This window comes from Lodderomyces beijingensis, assembly GCF_963989305.1.
Source record: "Lodderomyces beijingensis strain CBS 14171 genome assembly, chromosome: 8".
Lineage (NCBI taxonomy): Eukaryota > Fungi > Ascomycota > Pichiomycetes > Serinales > Debaryomycetaceae > Lodderomyces > Lodderomyces beijingensis.
The window spans coordinates 557,235-573,292 of NC_089977.1; the positions used below are offsets into that span (position 1 = coordinate 557,235).

The following is a 16,058-nucleotide window of genomic DNA, read 5'->3' on the forward strand; positions in this document are numbered from 1 at the left end:
AAACACAGACTTGGGTGGGAGGCTCAGAGCGCAGTCAATTCATACTCGGTGGTTATTCTCTTTTTGATCGAGTCCACCAACTCCGAGTTTTTCTCCTCGTTCTGCTTGAAGATGATGGTCTTTAAGCATCTGTTTTCGACTTCGAGTTTCTTCAATCTCTGCTGGAGCCTTTCGACTTTTTCCTCCAACTCTTTACTCTTGGATTGGAGCTCTTGCTCCTTCAACTTCTTCTTGATTCTGAACCTGGCACTGGCGGCGGTGTTGCGCTTTTTCTTGTCCAATATCGATGCCTGTGTAGCCGCGGCAAGGTAGTCGCCCGCGAGCGGAGTAGAGGCGGTGGAGTAGGACGACGGTATCAGGAGGAAGCTGGTAGGCTGGCCAGGTTGCACGTGGGGGCTGGTTTGTGCTTGCGGTTTGACAAATGAGGCGTGTTGAGGGTATTGCTCAACCGGCGACTGGTGTGGAGGTTGCAACGAGGAAAACGGCTGCTGCTGCTGGTGGTACTGGGCATTTTGCTCGGGCTTGATGGGAACAATGCTGTCACCAAACACATCCAAGGAAAAGAAGTCGTTTGCGGCCCGGCTGAATAGATCCAAGTCCTGCTGCAACTGTTGCTGATCAATCACGGGCGACACATAATCGTCACTGTAGTCGTTGTTGCAGGTGGCTTCAAAGTCCAAGTTGAGGTTCTGCAAATAGTCTGTGGGCTCAAACTTCATGGCGGCCTTATCAGCGTGTGTCTACTCTCCCGGGTACTTGATCCAACTAGGAGGTTGTCTGGTGGTCTGGGTGGTTTGAGTGGTGACTAGGTGACCTTTTCTCCTACCAGTAGAAATTTTTCAAGGGAATGCGCGGTTAATATATACAATTACAGTAACTGTAGCCCTATACCCTATACACTATAAACGATAGTCCACACACACTCAGGAAAAAGCTTTTCGGGCGCGCTACCAGGTGCCCACCAAGAGCGAGGAGGGGGAGGCGGAAAATTTTTTCTTGCCGCTTTTGGCTCATGCGGATAAAGACTCTAGTGCCCACCTTAGCCGAACCCGTAAGCAAGTTGGCGAACATCGCCACTAGGCAGGATGTAGAATGTGCCCAGGTACGACAAGACTTGCGAAAGAGCATCAGAGCAAGAGAGATGTGTTTGCTACCCCCCAGTCTCGAGCAACTTGCTACTCGAGTGGGAAACGGGGAGAGAGAGAGAGGAAAAGAATTTCTCAAGCGGCTTTACGGTTGCCATTTGTCAGCAGAGTTTCCGGTAGCTATCACCACTCCCACCAGAGTCGACTTTTGTAGTCCCTAGCAAAGAGCCTCCCCTAAATAATCTCAACCAAGCATCTCATCCAAAAATGCACATTTGGCCAAAGTAGCAAACTCACTCGACCTGCCAGCCGCCGTCCCAGAAGCTCGATTAGCCTTTTTTTTTTTCTTTTCTTTGCTTCCATTCTGTTACATTCTACAGGGTGTGCGTTTAGTCCAACCCTCGCAACTCTAAAAAGAGAGAAAAGGGAGATTTTGCTTGCTCTTGTCAACATTTCGATATTAGAGCTACAAGAGTCAATCGGCCCTCTTTCGCTCCCTTTATCATCCGCCGTGGACGTGCTAGAGAGAGCAAACAGACCCGAAACCCCCAATCTCCGTAGAACAATAGGTGGCTCTAACGTGCCAATTGGGCAAGTCGCGAACCCTCGCGCCCGTGGCCCGCCCGCTGCGGGCCACATGGCGCATGAACAAATTCTAGCCTGCTCTGCATTCCATCGCCATAAACACATCCACACTCACCAACGGCAAGAAGGGGGGTCCACGGGGATCTCCATGTGGCGGAAGCAGGGGCGGTGGTGCAAACGACATTTTCCGGAAAACATCTACACGTGAAAAAAACCAACCATCCCAAAATATCAACATCGGGGAAAATCATATCGAGGCGGGGGGGGGGGGGACAGAAAAAAGGCAAAGCGAAAAGAAAGATATTTTAGCTCGGCTTCCCTCTCTATTTTAATTGGAGATCGGTGGTTTGGGCGTGGCGCCATCTGATCGAGCTAGGATTCGAGATACGCTATATGTGATTTATCTTGGCGTGGTCTACTTTGAATAATACAGCGATCAAGAACTGCATTGAGGGAAAGAGTGAGTGGGTTGGTTGTGCTTTGATTACCTCCGCGATGTAGAATATATTAGGGGGGGGGGGGGGGGGGGTTTTTTTTTCGGATCAGGTTAAATGTTTTTACCCAAGGTTTTTTTTTTTTCGCAGCCATTTAGTGTGGAACTTGTGGCCTACGCCATGATATATATATATATGGCCACCAGCGGAGTGGATACAGGTGGAGATTCAGGACCGGCTCAAGAGTAAGTTTATAGAAATCTTCTATATATAATTTTGGAGTATACCGATACAGCGTCAAGTACGATGAATTTGATCCCACCCGGATCAAGAGTAAGTTTATAGAAATCTTCTATATATGATTTTGAAGTGTACCGATACAGCGTCAAGATCCGGGTGGGTTCAAATACGCAAGTCAATGGCAACGTCAATCGATCTTATTAGCTCCTCAAACCGGCCTAGGTCCCGATAGGTCGACTTTTCAATCTGTTCCTCCGCGTGGGTTTTCTCCTCAATCATCTTCTTCATATCGACAGACTTCATCGCGAGCTCATTCTCCTTATTGATAAGATCCTGGTAAAACATGCGCGTGTTGGTCTTGAGTCTCAGGAACGGGTCGCCGCCATCAAAGGTGGCGCTGGAGGCTTCCTTCTTGTACGAGATCTCCGCCGCCCTAATCGCCTTATTGTTCAAGAGCCGGTTGCGCTCATTGACCTTGGCTATGTTTTGGTTCTGCGACTGCGCCAAGTCAGACGTGGTCTTTTGGTCCAAGATCCGGTCCACTTGCTTCAACTCCTGGATAATGCTCTTGACCTTGTCCATGTTTCCGCGCTGTTTCTGGATCTTCAAGCTCTCCATCAACCGCGATTTCGCTTGCACCGCTTCAAACGCAGAATAGTTGCCCTCTTGTTGTTGTATTCGCTGCTTCCTGGCAATACGCTCATTGATGTCCTTATCTGTCAAGCCCGTGTTGTAGAACTTCTGAAGCTCAGCGTACTTGTCATTGACATCATCGACAAGATCAATCTTTTCTCCGGCTCGATCGAGCTGCTGGATATACTTGTCGTATTCTGCTCTGGTAATGGGCGAGTCGGAAAATGTGCTCATTGGGAATGGCATTTTTTGCTTCGAGTTCTGGCTCACCAAGAGATAAGTGTCAAACTTGCTGTTGCCAATCCTATAGGGCTTCTCGGGCCTCGTGCCGATTTGGTCAATCTTGACCATCCGGTAAATCTGTTTGCCCGTTTGTCTGTCCACCAGAACAGCCACTTTGGAATAGGTGTCAATCATGATGTTCAGAAAGTTGGGATGATAGCAATAATTGGCAAGCACGCTCCTGCCCACGCTAATCTTGGCAATATCTTCAAATTTAGCCAACTCGGTGGATTTTTTCTGCTTGGCTTTCGAGGGCCCACCCCACGCAACATTTTTACCTATTCCGCCATACTCGTCGTCTTCATCTTCATCGCCATAACCTTCTTCTTCCTCTTCCTCCTCCAGATCGTTCAACTCCTCTTCCGATTCCTCTTCGTATTCATCCTGTGCCCTCCGTCTCGAATGTCTTTCTCGTTGTTTCTTTAACTCGCTAAGCTTATTTTCCTTGTCGGATCTAGGTCCACCAGTTTTGGTACGGCTCGAGGTTCTCAACTTGTCTCCCAGTCTCTGTTGCTGCTGCTGCTGTTGTTGTTGTTGCTGTTTGATTCTTTGCTGTAAAAACTTTCTCTCATTATACTTGTCCATCTCCTGCAGCCTCTCAAACAAAATCTCTTCTCTCCTCATTTCATCCATTTCTTCCAACTCATCCCGATCTTGCTCGTCTTTGTACTTACCTTCCAAAGGGTAAGGGTTCACCAATTCAGACTCTTCTTCCGGTTCATACCCTGCATCAGGGTCATAATCGCCCTCATCCTCGTCTTCTTCATCATCATCTCGTTCTCGCTCCCCGTCTTTGTCTTCTTCTCGTTGATCATCATCACCATCTTCCATTCGACCTCCAATTTCATCATCCGAGTCCACTTTACGCCGCTTGGAGAAGACGGTATCTTCTTCGCTTTCGTCGTCACCACTGGCAACCCTCCGTTTCGACGTTGATACTTCGACATCGGACTCATAGTCGTCTCCTCCGGCCAAAGCCAACAATTCATCATCAATGTCGGACATTTTCCAAAACCTTGTTCTTCTAAACTTGTAGGGGTGATGGAGGGTTCAAGTTCGATATGGCGTTGGAAACCAGCTTCAACGCGGGTCGCACTTTGTGCATACCTCGCAACTCGTCATCTATCTTTAATCGAAGCAACGTGTCGCAAAAAGCTTCAGTGTCGCGGAGTTCGAGCATAATATGCGACAAACAAGATCGAGGTCCTAATTTGGTAGTCAGTGCGGCTGTTGAAAAATATGCTACCAAATGGATAGGGTTTTGCCCGAGCAAAAACTTGATAGCACGTGACTGACACGTGATTTGGCACAAGAGTCAACACCGCTTAGAGAAATGCTTCTACAATCAACAAATCAACACTCAAGCACAGAGACAAACAGACAGACACACTGGCGAGAAGCACCTCTTCAGCTCTGTACTGTTCTCCAATTGGTGCGTTGCGAGCTTGCAGTTGTGAAATTAACACATGTATTGAAAATAGACATTTATGAATAACCCAAGAGCATTCAAAAATTTCACTCCCTCTCTCTCTAATGTACATTGTAGATGATTGCGCCTGTAATTTGTAAAAATTGGAGATGATCAAATTGATAATAAGCCGGCGGGTGGGGGGGGGGGGGGGGGGGGGGAACAGGTGAAGAAAAAAGAAGGTTAACTTAACGCAATCTTCTGGCTTCTCTTTCAGATTCCATCAAGCACAAGATGTCGTTTTCTCTGACTGGACCCTTGACGTTTCTGACGATGGTTCTGGTTGAGTCTTCCAAGAACTCAACTCTGACCTGGGTGACACCACCTCTTGAACCGGTTCTACCTAAGACCTTGATAACTTTAGCTAATGTAACTGGGGTTTTGGTGTCCTGGTGTCAGAAGTTAGTACATGTGATGCCAAATTGAACGACAGGGTCTCACGATCTTACAAAGGGGGAGATCAACATACCATATTGATGCTTTGATGACGATGGGAAAGTAAACTTGAAAAGTCTGAAATTGAAAAAAAAAAAACTAGTAGACAAAAGTTTTGATGAGCGGAGTGTGAGTGCACATAGTAGAAGAAAACAGAGAGATAGAGGGAAAAAGATTGTTCGTGCAAATTGTTCAATATAGGTAGAACAGCCAACATATACACCACCACGCCAACAGGTCCCCTCTGTATGTGACAGATAAGTCCTCATTTCCGACGCCCAACTTCCTCTCAGAAGAGAGAATACGGTAGACGCAAGCTCTTGTAAGATGTTTGGTTTGCAAGGGACACACCTTCCTCCCGCTATCCCGAGTTTTGCTTCTAGCACGTCAACCTGGTGCTGGCAAGCCGCGGCGGCCTCCCCTCTACCCGAGGTTACATGCGAGTACTATGACCCCTCATGGTTATCTCGATGCTCTTTTTTCGTCTTCTCAAACTCTTTTAGCTACGAGCATGCAAGTGGTGGACATGTCAGGGCAGCTCTGAACTTGATGAGAACAAATTGTTGTGTCACGTGACAGCACTTTCCAAATAGGCAACTAGTGCGGCTTACTAAACTTGGCCAAAACACTGAGGAAAGACCAACATGCCATTAGATACAACTTCTTCAACTTTGCAACACTCCCCATACACACACTAGACCTATGCCTTCTTCTACATCCAATGAGTGGGCCAAGGCCGAGAGAGACGTGATTCTAGAACAGCAGCAGCAGGAGAAAATCACCAATGAAGAGTTCAAGATTTGGAAAAAGACGGTGCCGTTGCTATACGACGTGATTCACACATTTGCCTTGCCCAATCCATCAACAGTGGTGCAGTGGCTACCCAAATACAACCGCGCTAGTGACGACCTTTTGGAATTGAACTTTGTGTTGGCAAGCAACTCGGTGAGCAAGAATGACAATTACGTAAAGCTCAGCTCGGTAACTGTTCCGCGCACGTTGTTGGAGAAGGGGGATTTGCCAGTGCCGGTCGATGGGGAAGATACATCCAACTTTAAAAGCACCTTGACGCAGTGGAAACAAGCTAGCGAAGTGAATAAGTTGCGCGTTGCCAAGGATGGAAACACGGCCTTGTCGTTCAACAGCGATGGTGTGATACACGCATTCAAGCTCGAAACGAGCGAAGTTGTCGATTACAAGTACCACAAGCAAGGCGGGTTTGCCTTGGACTGGATCGATAACGAGCGGTTCTTGTCGGGGAGTGGCGATGGCCAGATTGCATTGTGGCAGTTGGATAAACCATCGACTCCGATCCAGCTATTCAAGAGCCACCATGGCGCTGTCAATGATATATCTGCTGCGAATGCCAACATCTTTGGCTCCGTGAGCGATGACTCAACCACCCAATTCCACGATGTTAGAATTGCTGGTTCGGGGCCAGGCTCGGGAGAAAAAGAAGGGTCGAATCCCTACATCAAGATCGAGAACAGCCATATTCAAAAATGCATCCTGTTCCACCCTTATATTGACACGCTCTATGCCACAGCCGGCAAGGATAATGTGGTTTCGCTTTATGATTTGAGAAACTACAAGGAGCCATTGCGGAAACTTTACGGGCACACCGACACAATCAGACAGTTGGAGTGGGACTGGGCTAGCGCTACTACGCTCGTGTCGTGTGGGTACGACACGAGAATCTTGTTTTGGAACTTGGACAATTTGGATGAGGACTTCACCTATCCGGATGTCAATGGGTCATCGGCGGCAGAAACAACAAAGAGGAAAACACAGCAGACTACAAAAGTCGACCCGTGTTTGAAGTTTGTCCACGGGGGACATGTCAACCGAGTCAACGATTTCTCCATTCATCCTAAAGTCAGGAACCTTTTCGCTAGCGTTGGAGACGACAAGTTGTTGGAGATTTGGAAACCAAAGAGTCTAGTTGTGGAGGAACCCGAGGCAGACGAAGAGGAAGAAGAGGAAGAAGCAGTGGAAGAGGTGGAAAAAGTGGGAGAAGGAGAGAAAGTGGAGGAAGCAGTTGAGAAAAAGCAGGAAGTAGCAGAGAAGGAGGATGAAGCAAAGGCTGAAGATGATGGGGATGCAGAAGTTAAACCTGTAGAGACAGAAAAGAAGAAAGAGCCTTCTGCTGAAGCCGACAATGGTGACGAGGTGAAACCGGACGCTGCGAGTGCGGATGTTGAAATGACAGAGGCCAGCGAGCCTCCAGCCAAGAATGAGGACTCCGAGCCAACCGTGAAGGCAGAGGAGGATACAGAAATGAAAGACTAGAGGAGGAAACACCACCACCAAAAAATCGGTAGTAGTCGGCCGGTCTCCAGTTTAGCCAACGCAGGTGCAAAAAAAGTACATACCAAGCGGGCTCAGTAGCAATGAGCCGGGTGTGGTCTAGAGAGTCTGAGGTGTGTGTTTGCCCGTCATCGTGGTTGAAAGCACCACCTTGAAGAGGCCCGAGCTTAGTGTTCTCAGTGCAGTGCTGTCAAGGTACCCGACGATAGATGACTTTCATTACTTAGAATGTATAAATACAATAGCTTGAACCAAAGAATTGATCCTATCTGATCCTCCTCTGTTTGCAGTCAAGAAAGTCACCTCTGTTAATGGAGGTAAAATAAGGCAGGCACGATCAATATCTGAACGCGTTGTTACCCGATTGGGACAATATCCCGAGTAAATTTTCCGGAAATGCGCCCCAGATCCATTTGAACCCACCAGCTTCATTTCCAAAAAAGAAAAAAAAAAGCAAAAAAGACCCCAGTCCAGATCAATAATAAAAGTTGCAACAAATATGACGATAGAGACCATGTGGAGTAAGATACCGTTACGTGAGACCGAGTTGAGTCTAAGCAAAGTGTTGCGATGCGGCCAAACTTTCCGGTGGAAGAACATCCACAACGTGTGGTCTTTTTCCTTGCAGGACCGAATCATCCTTCTTAAACAGGACCAAGAAGCGCTATATTACTCCAGCATACCCGGTAAACACCACCCGGGAGCAGCAAATACCCCGGAAACACTCAAATTCATCAACGATTACTTCACGCTACACATCAACCTTGAAGAGTTGTACGCGAGCTGGAAGCAAAGCCACTCCAAATTCCAACGGCCACGGCAACGACAGGAAGATGCCAGCTCGCCATTTGAAAGATTCACGGGGATCCGGATATTGCGGCAGGACCCATGGGAATGTCTCGTTTCTTTCATATGTTCCTCGAATAACAACGTCAAGAGAATCTCCAAGATGTGCGAGAACCTATGCGTCAACTTTGGCGAATACGTCAATGAGCACGAGGGCCACGCCTACTATGCCTTCCCCACGCCGCAACAACTATCAGGAGATGAAGTCGAAGCCAAATTGCGCGAGTTGGGGTTTGGATACCGCGCGAAATACATCCATCAAACAGCGAAAAAGTTCACGAGTCTGGCGTTTGTCGATATCACACGCGACAAGTTGGATCTGCTCCGGGATGCGTCGTACGAGGAAGCGCACGAGTTTCTCTTACAGCTCACTGGTGTCGGGCCCAAAGTAGCCGACTGCATATGCTTGATGTCGCTCGATAAGCACGAGGTGGTGCCGATCGATACTCACGTCTACCAGATCGCGGTGCGGGACTACAAGTACCGGGGCAAGCGAGACGTCAAGACGTTGAACAAAGAGATGCATTTGAGCATCCGTGGCTTTTTCCGCGATATCTTTGGCGAGTATGCCGGGTGGGCGCAGTCGGTGTTGTTCGCTGCTGACCTCAGCGACCTCAACAACGGAACTAACGTCGTCGAGGTGGAAGCGGAGAAGACCACGCCCGTGGTGAAGAGAGAAATCGCAGGTGACGTCGCTGAAGCGGTCAAGAAGATCAAAGTCACTTCCGCAATCAAGGTGGAAAACTAGCCATTCAGCTCCTCCTCCTCCTCCTCTATATAAAATGTATCTTGGCTTTTAAATTAGATGTATTGATGAGTATTATACACGTAGTAAAAGTACTCCAAAAAAAAAAAAAAATGAATCTGTTCGTGAAAATAATGCGTGATGTCTAGATTGAGCTGTGTTGTCGTATGGGAAGGGGGAGTAGTGGCAAAACACGTTTAATCGAACAAGCCGAATCCCATATCCTCGTCGGATTCTTCAGCGGCTTCCTCTTCCTTGGTCTCTTCTTCAGCAGCAGCAGCTTCACCGCCAGCAGCAGCGGCACCAGCAGCTGGAGCAGCGCCAGACGGAGCCGAAGCAGCAAAGGAGAACAACAACTCCTTCAAGTTCTTACCTTCCAAGGCCTTAGCAAAGACATCGGCCCAGACGGCGTCGACCTCGGCACCGGCGGCCTTGGTGATGGCGGTCAATTTGTCGGCGGTGATTTCTTGCTCGGCGTCAGCTAAGATCAAAGCTGCGTAGGAGATGGATGATTCTTGGGACATTGTTTGGTTAATAGGTTTGGTTGGCGTGGGTGGGGGTTTCGTTTGCGGCGCGGAATTTTTCACTACTGTTGAAAATGTGGTTTTTTTACGTCCCTCGCCCAGTGCGCGAAACTCGTGAACTATGGTGATGGTGGTGGTGATTAGAGGGAACAAATGTAGACTGACGAACTGTACGGCACTTTGAGGCTTTATGATGGTGAATTGATTGGACGGCACAGTCGTGGCTCTTGATGGCTTGGTCTTCCTAAGCTTAGTATTGGTGAAACGACAGCGTAAGGAGTGAGCTCTACGTTGGTGATGGGTGTTGGTGCTTGTGTTTGTAGCCCTAATGTGTCACGTGACTGATGTAAACCCAAGATCAACAGGTTTCGACCTGCACTCCAAATTTGAACGACAATTACGTTGACGCTGTACTGGTTCCCAAACCCGCTGGGTCATTGCAATATTTCTATCAAGTGTCCATCAAGCAACAGTACCCCCTTCATCACGAATGCAAGGGAAGCCACATGGGCGTGGGGATAAGGGGGTGGTGTCAAAAAAGCCCCCTAATTTTTTCGCACTCTGTCTCTCTCCACAAGCGACGCCGCACTTTCCCGATTCGTCCCAATTCCACTGGGAGTACACCAGAGAGTAACTTTGCGATGAGATTGGCCAGACTACATTTGCTAGTTTGCTTTTGGTGAGTCGAGCTGCAAATTTCATGCCCGAAGGAGATGACCGAGCTGCAGACCAAGGCCGCAACCCCCGTGATCCCTTAAACTCAATCGCCGCTTTCTCCCTGGGATCAGCCAACTGCAACAGCGTCGGCATGCTCAATTGACATTGAGAAGCAGACCCACGACTGAATCAATCTTCCCCCTGGTCCTGGAACAGACAACAACTTGTCAACTAAGCAAGAACTCCAACCCCCCAGCAGATACAGCAGAGAAATGTCATCATGGTCCTCGAACTCGTCCAAGCAAAACGTGCACCATCTCCACGAGACTCCAACGCCGCTAAACTTGACCAACCCGATCCGACTCGCGTTCCTCGGCGGGGGTAAGTCCGGCAAGACCTCGGTGATTTCGAAATTGACCTTGGGCAATTTTAGAGACACCTATTACCCCACGCTCAAACCGACGCCGGTGCTCTTCAACTACGAGCCCGAATCTGAGGAAGCCGTTGATGTTCTAGTTGGCGCAACGACGTTATCGAACTCGAAGCGCGTGCGGCTCTCGTCCAACCACCATTACAATCCTCACAGTAACGGATATTATCTGGTCTCATCAGGGGGGGAAATCAGCCCCATGTTGGTGGAGTTGGTCGACACGCCCGCTTTCAACCCTCAGGACATTGTGCCCTTTATCGAAGCTTCGCTATATTCGCGGCTCAGCAAGGAGTACTTGCACAACCTCGCCAACGAGCCCAAGAAACCCGTGTCGACGAAGCCGTTGATTGTCGCGAGCGGCGCTAGTGAGCTCAACGGCAACATCGATGGGTATTTCTTGGTCTATAGCGCGATACCGAGCTACAACCCCCCAATATACGATGGTGATGACAGTGGAAGTGGTGGCGATTTGCCGCGGAACCACTCGTTTAAGCTCTTGAGCGTGATGAAACTGGCGTTGAATGAAGCGTGGCAAGAGTACAACGCGTACAAGACGAACTGGGAGAAGGGTCAAGAAGCTGATGTTTTCTCGTTTAAGCATGCCTGGCGTGGGTTATGGCGGGACCACCAGCACGGTTCGAGTGGGGTAGGGGGTAGTGGCAGTGCGATGGAGGATTTCAGTGATTCGCCGCCGGTTTGGATCGTGTGCACTCACGCTTCGAGTCCCTTGGCCTCGGCTCAGTTGTTGGAGGACGGCAAGAAGCTCAGCTGTGAGTGGATGTGTGGGTTCGTGGCGATGGATTGTTCAACTGATGATGGGGCGATCTTGTTGCCGTTGATGATTAGAGATATCATACAGAAGCGTAAACTGAAGAAATAGCTAGATAGATAAATAGATAGATAGATAGATACTGACATTGAATAAACAAAAACAAAGTCATTTGGATTTAAGTATATATGTACAAGTGAATGAGTGAGGGAAAAAGAGAGAGGGGACAGGTGAATAGTTCTAATTTAAGAACTTGGAGACATCCTTGATCCAGTTTCTGTACTCATCCTCTTCTTTAACGTCGCTGTAAGCAACGATAAAATCAGCCAAATCGCTATCGATCCCCTTAGCAACCAAGTAGTTCTCAAACTCAGTCTGCAAACTCTCATCCAAATCAGAGAACTTAGGACCTTGATAATTGAACTTGTCCACAAACTCATTCTGCTCCTGGATGGTCTTGAGGAATTTCTGCACGTCATTGTGCACATTGACATAATCAATCATGAACGATGACTCGGTATTCTGCAAGAACAAACTCAAAAACAAGCCCGAGTTATTCTTGCCGTTTTCAACAAGCACCTTGATGTTGCACAACATCGAGTCCAACGAATCGATCTCGCCCTCCAAATCGCCATTTTCCAAGCCTTCCAAATCTTCAGTGGGGATATCGGTGACTTCGTCAATGTCAAAGTAGACGTGGATGACGTTGCCTGTATCGGCGTCGGTCTTGACCAACTCGACATTAGCGGCGCCCGGTTTCGAAATCAACTTGAATCCATTGCTGGATAAAAAGTCCTGGTAAGTCGATTCGAGCTCATTAGGTGCCGTTTCAATTAACTTGCTCTCGGCTTTCAACACTTGGTCCAAGGCGGCTTCCGGGGTGGTGTGGTTGAATCGGATGCTGGATTGGTTCAAGGATCTGATGGCTGACGTTGCAAAAGTTTTCGCAGCAGTCGACAAGATGGTGGTTCTTGGTTGCTTTGATGCTTGCAAAGCTAATCTCTTCGAGACATTGGCACGTAAAGCACTTGATAAGACTCTCGACATTGTTCTGTTGATGTTTGAAGGTTGAGTTTTGTAGGTTGAACTTGTGGCAAAAGGAGCAGAAAGGGATGGAAATTCTGGAAATGTCTGCCCTGAGAAAACTGAACGGGAAGAGACGCTACCACTCAACTTTGGTGATGGGCCACGAGACAGGACACCCCCCCCCCCCCCCCTACTTTCTAAGACAATAGCATTCTACAAAGGGTTGGCTTGGTTTCGTAGCGATAAGTTCTAGTTTGATGTTTTATTATTAATATAATATGATGCAATGCTATGCTGTGCTGTGCTATGCTATAAGTACCACCCCACCACTGTTATCGAAAAGTGTCAAAGTACTCCTGCACAAATAGCGAGCTCCTTCGATACCTCCTCTCCTGGTATTTCTCAAAGATGGCCTTGTGGTTCTTTTCCGGGTACCGGCAATTTTCAAGCAACTGCTCCGCCAAGGGGCGCAACTGTTTTTCAGTGTATCCGCCGTAAAACACATGCAACTCGGTCCATTCGCCGCGGTTCAACAATAGACGCGAGAGGTAGTGGGCGCCAGCAGCTAGCCAGCTGGGAGGCGACGCCACAAACTTGGAGTCCATGATGGTGATTTCGAGAAAGTACTTGGCCAACGTTCGAGTTTCGTAATCGTAGTCATCGGCTTTCGACGTTCGTCTCAAAAAGGACATGGGGCCCGGCCACCCCATGTCAAAGTTCAAGACATCAATCATGAATCTTTCTGCTTTGAGAAACTCGTCGATGGTGTAGGCATTGTCGGCCATGTAGGCGACCTCTTGGACTGTGGGACAATTGATCTCCTCGTACTTGGCAGCAATGAAGAACGCCACTGCTCCCACTAGCTGAAACCTCGAAAGCGACACTTTTCTCTTGGAAAGAAAGCGGTCGATGTAGTTGATGGTGAGGAAAAGCGTCTCCGGTAAGAGATTGAATTTGTTATGAACCTGCACAACCCAATCAATGAGGACGGCGCGCATTTCCCATTTGAGCTCGGTTTGCAGCTCCATGTAGTTGGCATCGGGGGCGTATTTGTTTTCCAATTGTCGCATGTAGTTGAAGATTTCCGGCGCATACTCCGCGACCATCGTCGCGTCATACGTGTCTTCGTCGTTTTCGTCGAGTGCGTCTCGCGAGTACTTGGCGATGATGTGTTTCATTTCGGCGATGGCGGAGGGAGTCCAAATGGGCTTCATGGGCTCGTGCTTCGGGGTTTGCGACTGCATGCGTGAAGATGAAGCCGGGGGGATATTCTTGGAGGCCGATTCAGCCAGGAGGCGTCCCACTTCTCGGCGATGCTCAATTTCATCTTCATCTTCGTCACCATCGCGATTTTCCTCTTCGTCGACGTCGTAATCATCTTCTTCTTCGTAGCTGTTGACTATGCTCAGTTTCTGCGGTATCACCAAGTCTTCATAATCCTCATCCTCATCCTCCTCCTCATCCTCCTCCTCATCCTCCTCCTCCTCATCATCATCATCATCGTCAACAACAACAACAACATCTTGTTCCCGTGGTTGTTCTTCTTCAACGTCTTCTCCAAAACGCATCGAATAGTCACGCTCTTGGTGCAAGTTGGATATCCGACTCAGCTGGTTCTCCTTGTCTTCATCGGAATCCTCACTATCTCTAGCGCTTTCCTCATCCAAGCTTTCCTCATCCAAGCTTTCCTCATCCAAGCCTTCCTCAACAGGCATCTCCAATCGCGGCTTCTTGTACTGATGGATAGTGCGCGTACCCTGCTGTTTGTAGATGTCGGCTTTGGTCGTGGCGGTGGTTATACCGCTTATTCCCAAACTACTGCTGTTGCTTTTGTTTCCTGGCTTGTGCTGGTGACTCGATACGGGATGTGGCTGAATCAAACCACCAAACCGTGTTTTATAGTTTGCTTGAGCTGTGACATCGCTCAAGGGGTCTCTGGGATGTTGATGCAAAGGCTGCACCAATTTGCTCGTCCTTGTGGACTTTAGACTCGCGGTAGTAGATGCTGTCGTTGCTGTGGTTGCGGAATTGGAGCCAGAGGGGACCTGCTTTGGTTTTGCATTGAGTTGCTGCAGCATTACATTCTCGTCATTGACCAATGGTCGAGTTCTCATCGTTGTGGTTCCTGTAGAGTCTATGAAAAATTAAAAAAAAAAGTAAAAAAGTGAAAGAAATCACCGAGTTTCAAATTGTCGCTGGAAGTGGGATTGAACCGGTTTGAATTGAACTGGGTAGATGACGAGTCGAGGGAAGGGGGGGTGTTTGGCGTGGGACGTGTTGTTGTGATTTCAAATCTTTTGTGGTTTGCAGGTGGCAGTTTTCTCTTTTGGTGCCAGTGGTTGTTTTTTTTTTCCTTTATTTTTTGTGTGCGACACCGCTATGGCATCCTCAGTTCACGATGGTTTATACAGACACCACGAGACAGGACGACGGTGGTACTTCCTGGGATCTGTGTCTTGTAGGCTGGTTCCAAGGATGGTTCCAGAGTTGGAACTGAGTTTTTTTTTTACGGTAGTAAAACAAACGAAGGGAAGACGACTGGCGAGTCTGGGAGGAAAGAAACGAGTGGAAAGTTGCGTGGTTGAGCCAGTTATGAAAGCGAACGACTAAAGCTCAGATCTAAAGGTCTGACGGGGGAAGTAGTGGAGGTGGTGTGGACAGATCGTGGCCAACGAGTGTCAAAGGATACGTGGGTAAATATGAGAGCAGAAGAAGTAGCCAAGGAAGCCATAAAAAACCCCCATATAAGGAGGGCAGTTGGTTTTATATTTATTCGCCCCGGTTTGCTGCAGCACGGATAGGGTTCGAGATGCGTCTATCCTGCCTTTAACTCTATCCAAAACTCTGCCTCTACGTTTCCGGCTGCTGTAGTTTGCTGTAGTTTGTTGTTGTTGTTGTTTATGTTGTTGTTGGTGATTGTTGTGCAATTTCTCGTTTGCAGCTGCAGCACCACCACCACCGCCCAATTAAAAAAAAACGCCAAACGCCAAACGCCAAACGCCAAATTTTTGCCCAATCCCGCGTACAAACACCCCCGTGACTTCCACTTTTTGACCAAGAACAACACGGAGGCTTTTTTTTTTCTTTCTTTTCGACCAGGGCTATATTGTACTGTGTCTGCAAGGGAGATCGCCTCACAATGGACTCTTTTTCTTTTATTCTGCCGTTGCTTGTAATTAAAAACCAATACAGACCAGGAAAGGGAATCGATTGTGATGCACTCATCAGGCCAGGTACACTGGAAAGAGAGCTTTTGCCATTATACCATTATATCCGTAAATGAGGTGGATCTCGGTGGTGCAAACTCTTTTGGGTGTGCCTGAAGGTTTGGCCTGGTTAGAAAGCGAAACAAGCGAGTATGAGTTTGGTGTACTCTCTCCAAAAGCAATGGTTTTTCCATTTGCTACTTCTTTAACCGGGTCTCTCGGGACAAACTGTAGCGGAGATTTTTCAACTTGTTTTCTTCTCTTGCAGATTGTCCCATTCTGGGCTAACCGTGGGGTCTTCTACGCGGGACAAATCTAAGAATCACCCATCTCTCTGTCCCATCTACCTTTACAAGCTCGAGTGTTGCTCATACATCAAACGCGCA

At 48.2% G+C, this 16,058-nt stretch overlaps 9 protein-coding genes across 9 annotated transcripts; 3 read left to right on the top strand and 6 right to left on the bottom strand. All coding sequences in view use genetic code 12, as the record gives it.

The window, feature by feature from the left end:
- Nucleotides 1–23: 23 nt before the first annotated feature.
- On the bottom strand, nt 24–719 carry LODBEIA_P59730 (uncharacterized protein; the record flags this gene model as incomplete). Its single annotated transcript, XM_066976364.1, has 1 exon — nt 24–719. One exon carries the CDS (start codon nt 717–719, stop codon nt 24–26), a length of 696 nt encoding a protein of 231 aa, XP_066832911.1.
- A 1,787-nt stretch (nt 720–2,506) lies between these two features.
- On the bottom strand, nt 2,507–4,264 carry LODBEIA_P59740 (uncharacterized protein; the record flags this gene model as incomplete). Its single annotated transcript, XM_066976365.1, has 1 exon — nt 2,507–4,264. One exon carries the CDS (start codon nt 4,262–4,264, stop codon nt 2,507–2,509), a length of 1,758 nt encoding a protein of 585 aa, XP_066832912.1.
- A 651-nt stretch (nt 4,265–4,915) lies between these two features.
- On the bottom strand, nt 4,916–5,199 carry LODBEIA_P59750 (40S ribosomal protein eS28; the record flags this gene model as incomplete). The annotated part of the gene is made up of 2 exons (XM_066976366.1): nt 4,916–5,116; nt 5,197–5,199. The coding sequence occupies 2 exons, from the start codon at nt 5,197–5,199 to the stop codon at nt 4,916–4,918; spliced, it is 204 nt and encodes a 67-aa protein (XP_066832913.1).
- A 665-nt stretch (nt 5,200–5,864) lies between these two features.
- On the top strand, nt 5,865–7,451 carry LODBEIA_P59760 (uncharacterized protein; the record flags this gene model as incomplete). Its single annotated transcript, XM_066976367.1, has 1 exon — nt 5,865–7,451. The coding sequence occupies one exon, from the start codon at nt 5,865–5,867 to the stop codon at nt 7,449–7,451; it is 1,587 nt and encodes a 528-aa protein (XP_066832914.1).
- A 532-nt stretch (nt 7,452–7,983) lies between these two features.
- On the top strand, nt 7,984–9,063 carry LODBEIA_P59770 (uncharacterized protein; the record flags this gene model as incomplete). Its single annotated transcript, XM_066976368.1, has 1 exon — nt 7,984–9,063. The coding sequence occupies one exon, from the start codon at nt 7,984–7,986 to the stop codon at nt 9,061–9,063; it is 1,080 nt and encodes a 359-aa protein (XP_066832915.1).
- Nucleotides 9,064–9,257: 194 nt separating this feature from the next.
- LODBEIA_P59780 (ribosomal protein P1 beta) lies at nt 9,258–9,584 on the bottom strand (the record flags this gene model as incomplete). The annotated part of the gene is made up of 1 exon (XM_066976369.1): nt 9,258–9,584. The coding sequence occupies one exon, from the start codon at nt 9,582–9,584 to the stop codon at nt 9,258–9,260; it is 327 nt and encodes a 108-aa protein (XP_066832916.1).
- Nucleotides 9,585–10,513: 929 nt separating this feature from the next.
- Nucleotides 10,514–11,551, top strand: LODBEIA_P59790 (uncharacterized protein; the record flags this gene model as incomplete). Its single annotated transcript, XM_066976370.1, has 1 exon — nt 10,514–11,551. One exon carries the CDS (start codon nt 10,514–10,516, stop codon nt 11,549–11,551), a length of 1,038 nt encoding a protein of 345 aa, XP_066832917.1.
- A 129-nt stretch (nt 11,552–11,680) lies between these two features.
- On the bottom strand, nt 11,681–12,487 carry LODBEIA_P59800 (uncharacterized protein; the record flags this gene model as incomplete). The annotated part of the gene is made up of 1 exon (XM_066976372.1): nt 11,681–12,487. One exon carries the CDS (start codon nt 12,485–12,487, stop codon nt 11,681–11,683), a length of 807 nt encoding a protein of 268 aa, XP_066832918.1.
- Nucleotides 12,488–12,798: 311 nt separating this feature from the next.
- On the bottom strand, nt 12,799–14,580 carry LODBEIA_P59810 (uncharacterized protein; the record flags this gene model as incomplete). Its single annotated transcript, XM_066976373.1, has 1 exon — nt 12,799–14,580. One exon carries the CDS (start codon nt 14,578–14,580, stop codon nt 12,799–12,801), a length of 1,782 nt encoding a protein of 593 aa, XP_066832919.1.
- Between the last annotated feature and the right edge of the window lie 1,478 nt (nt 14,581–16,058).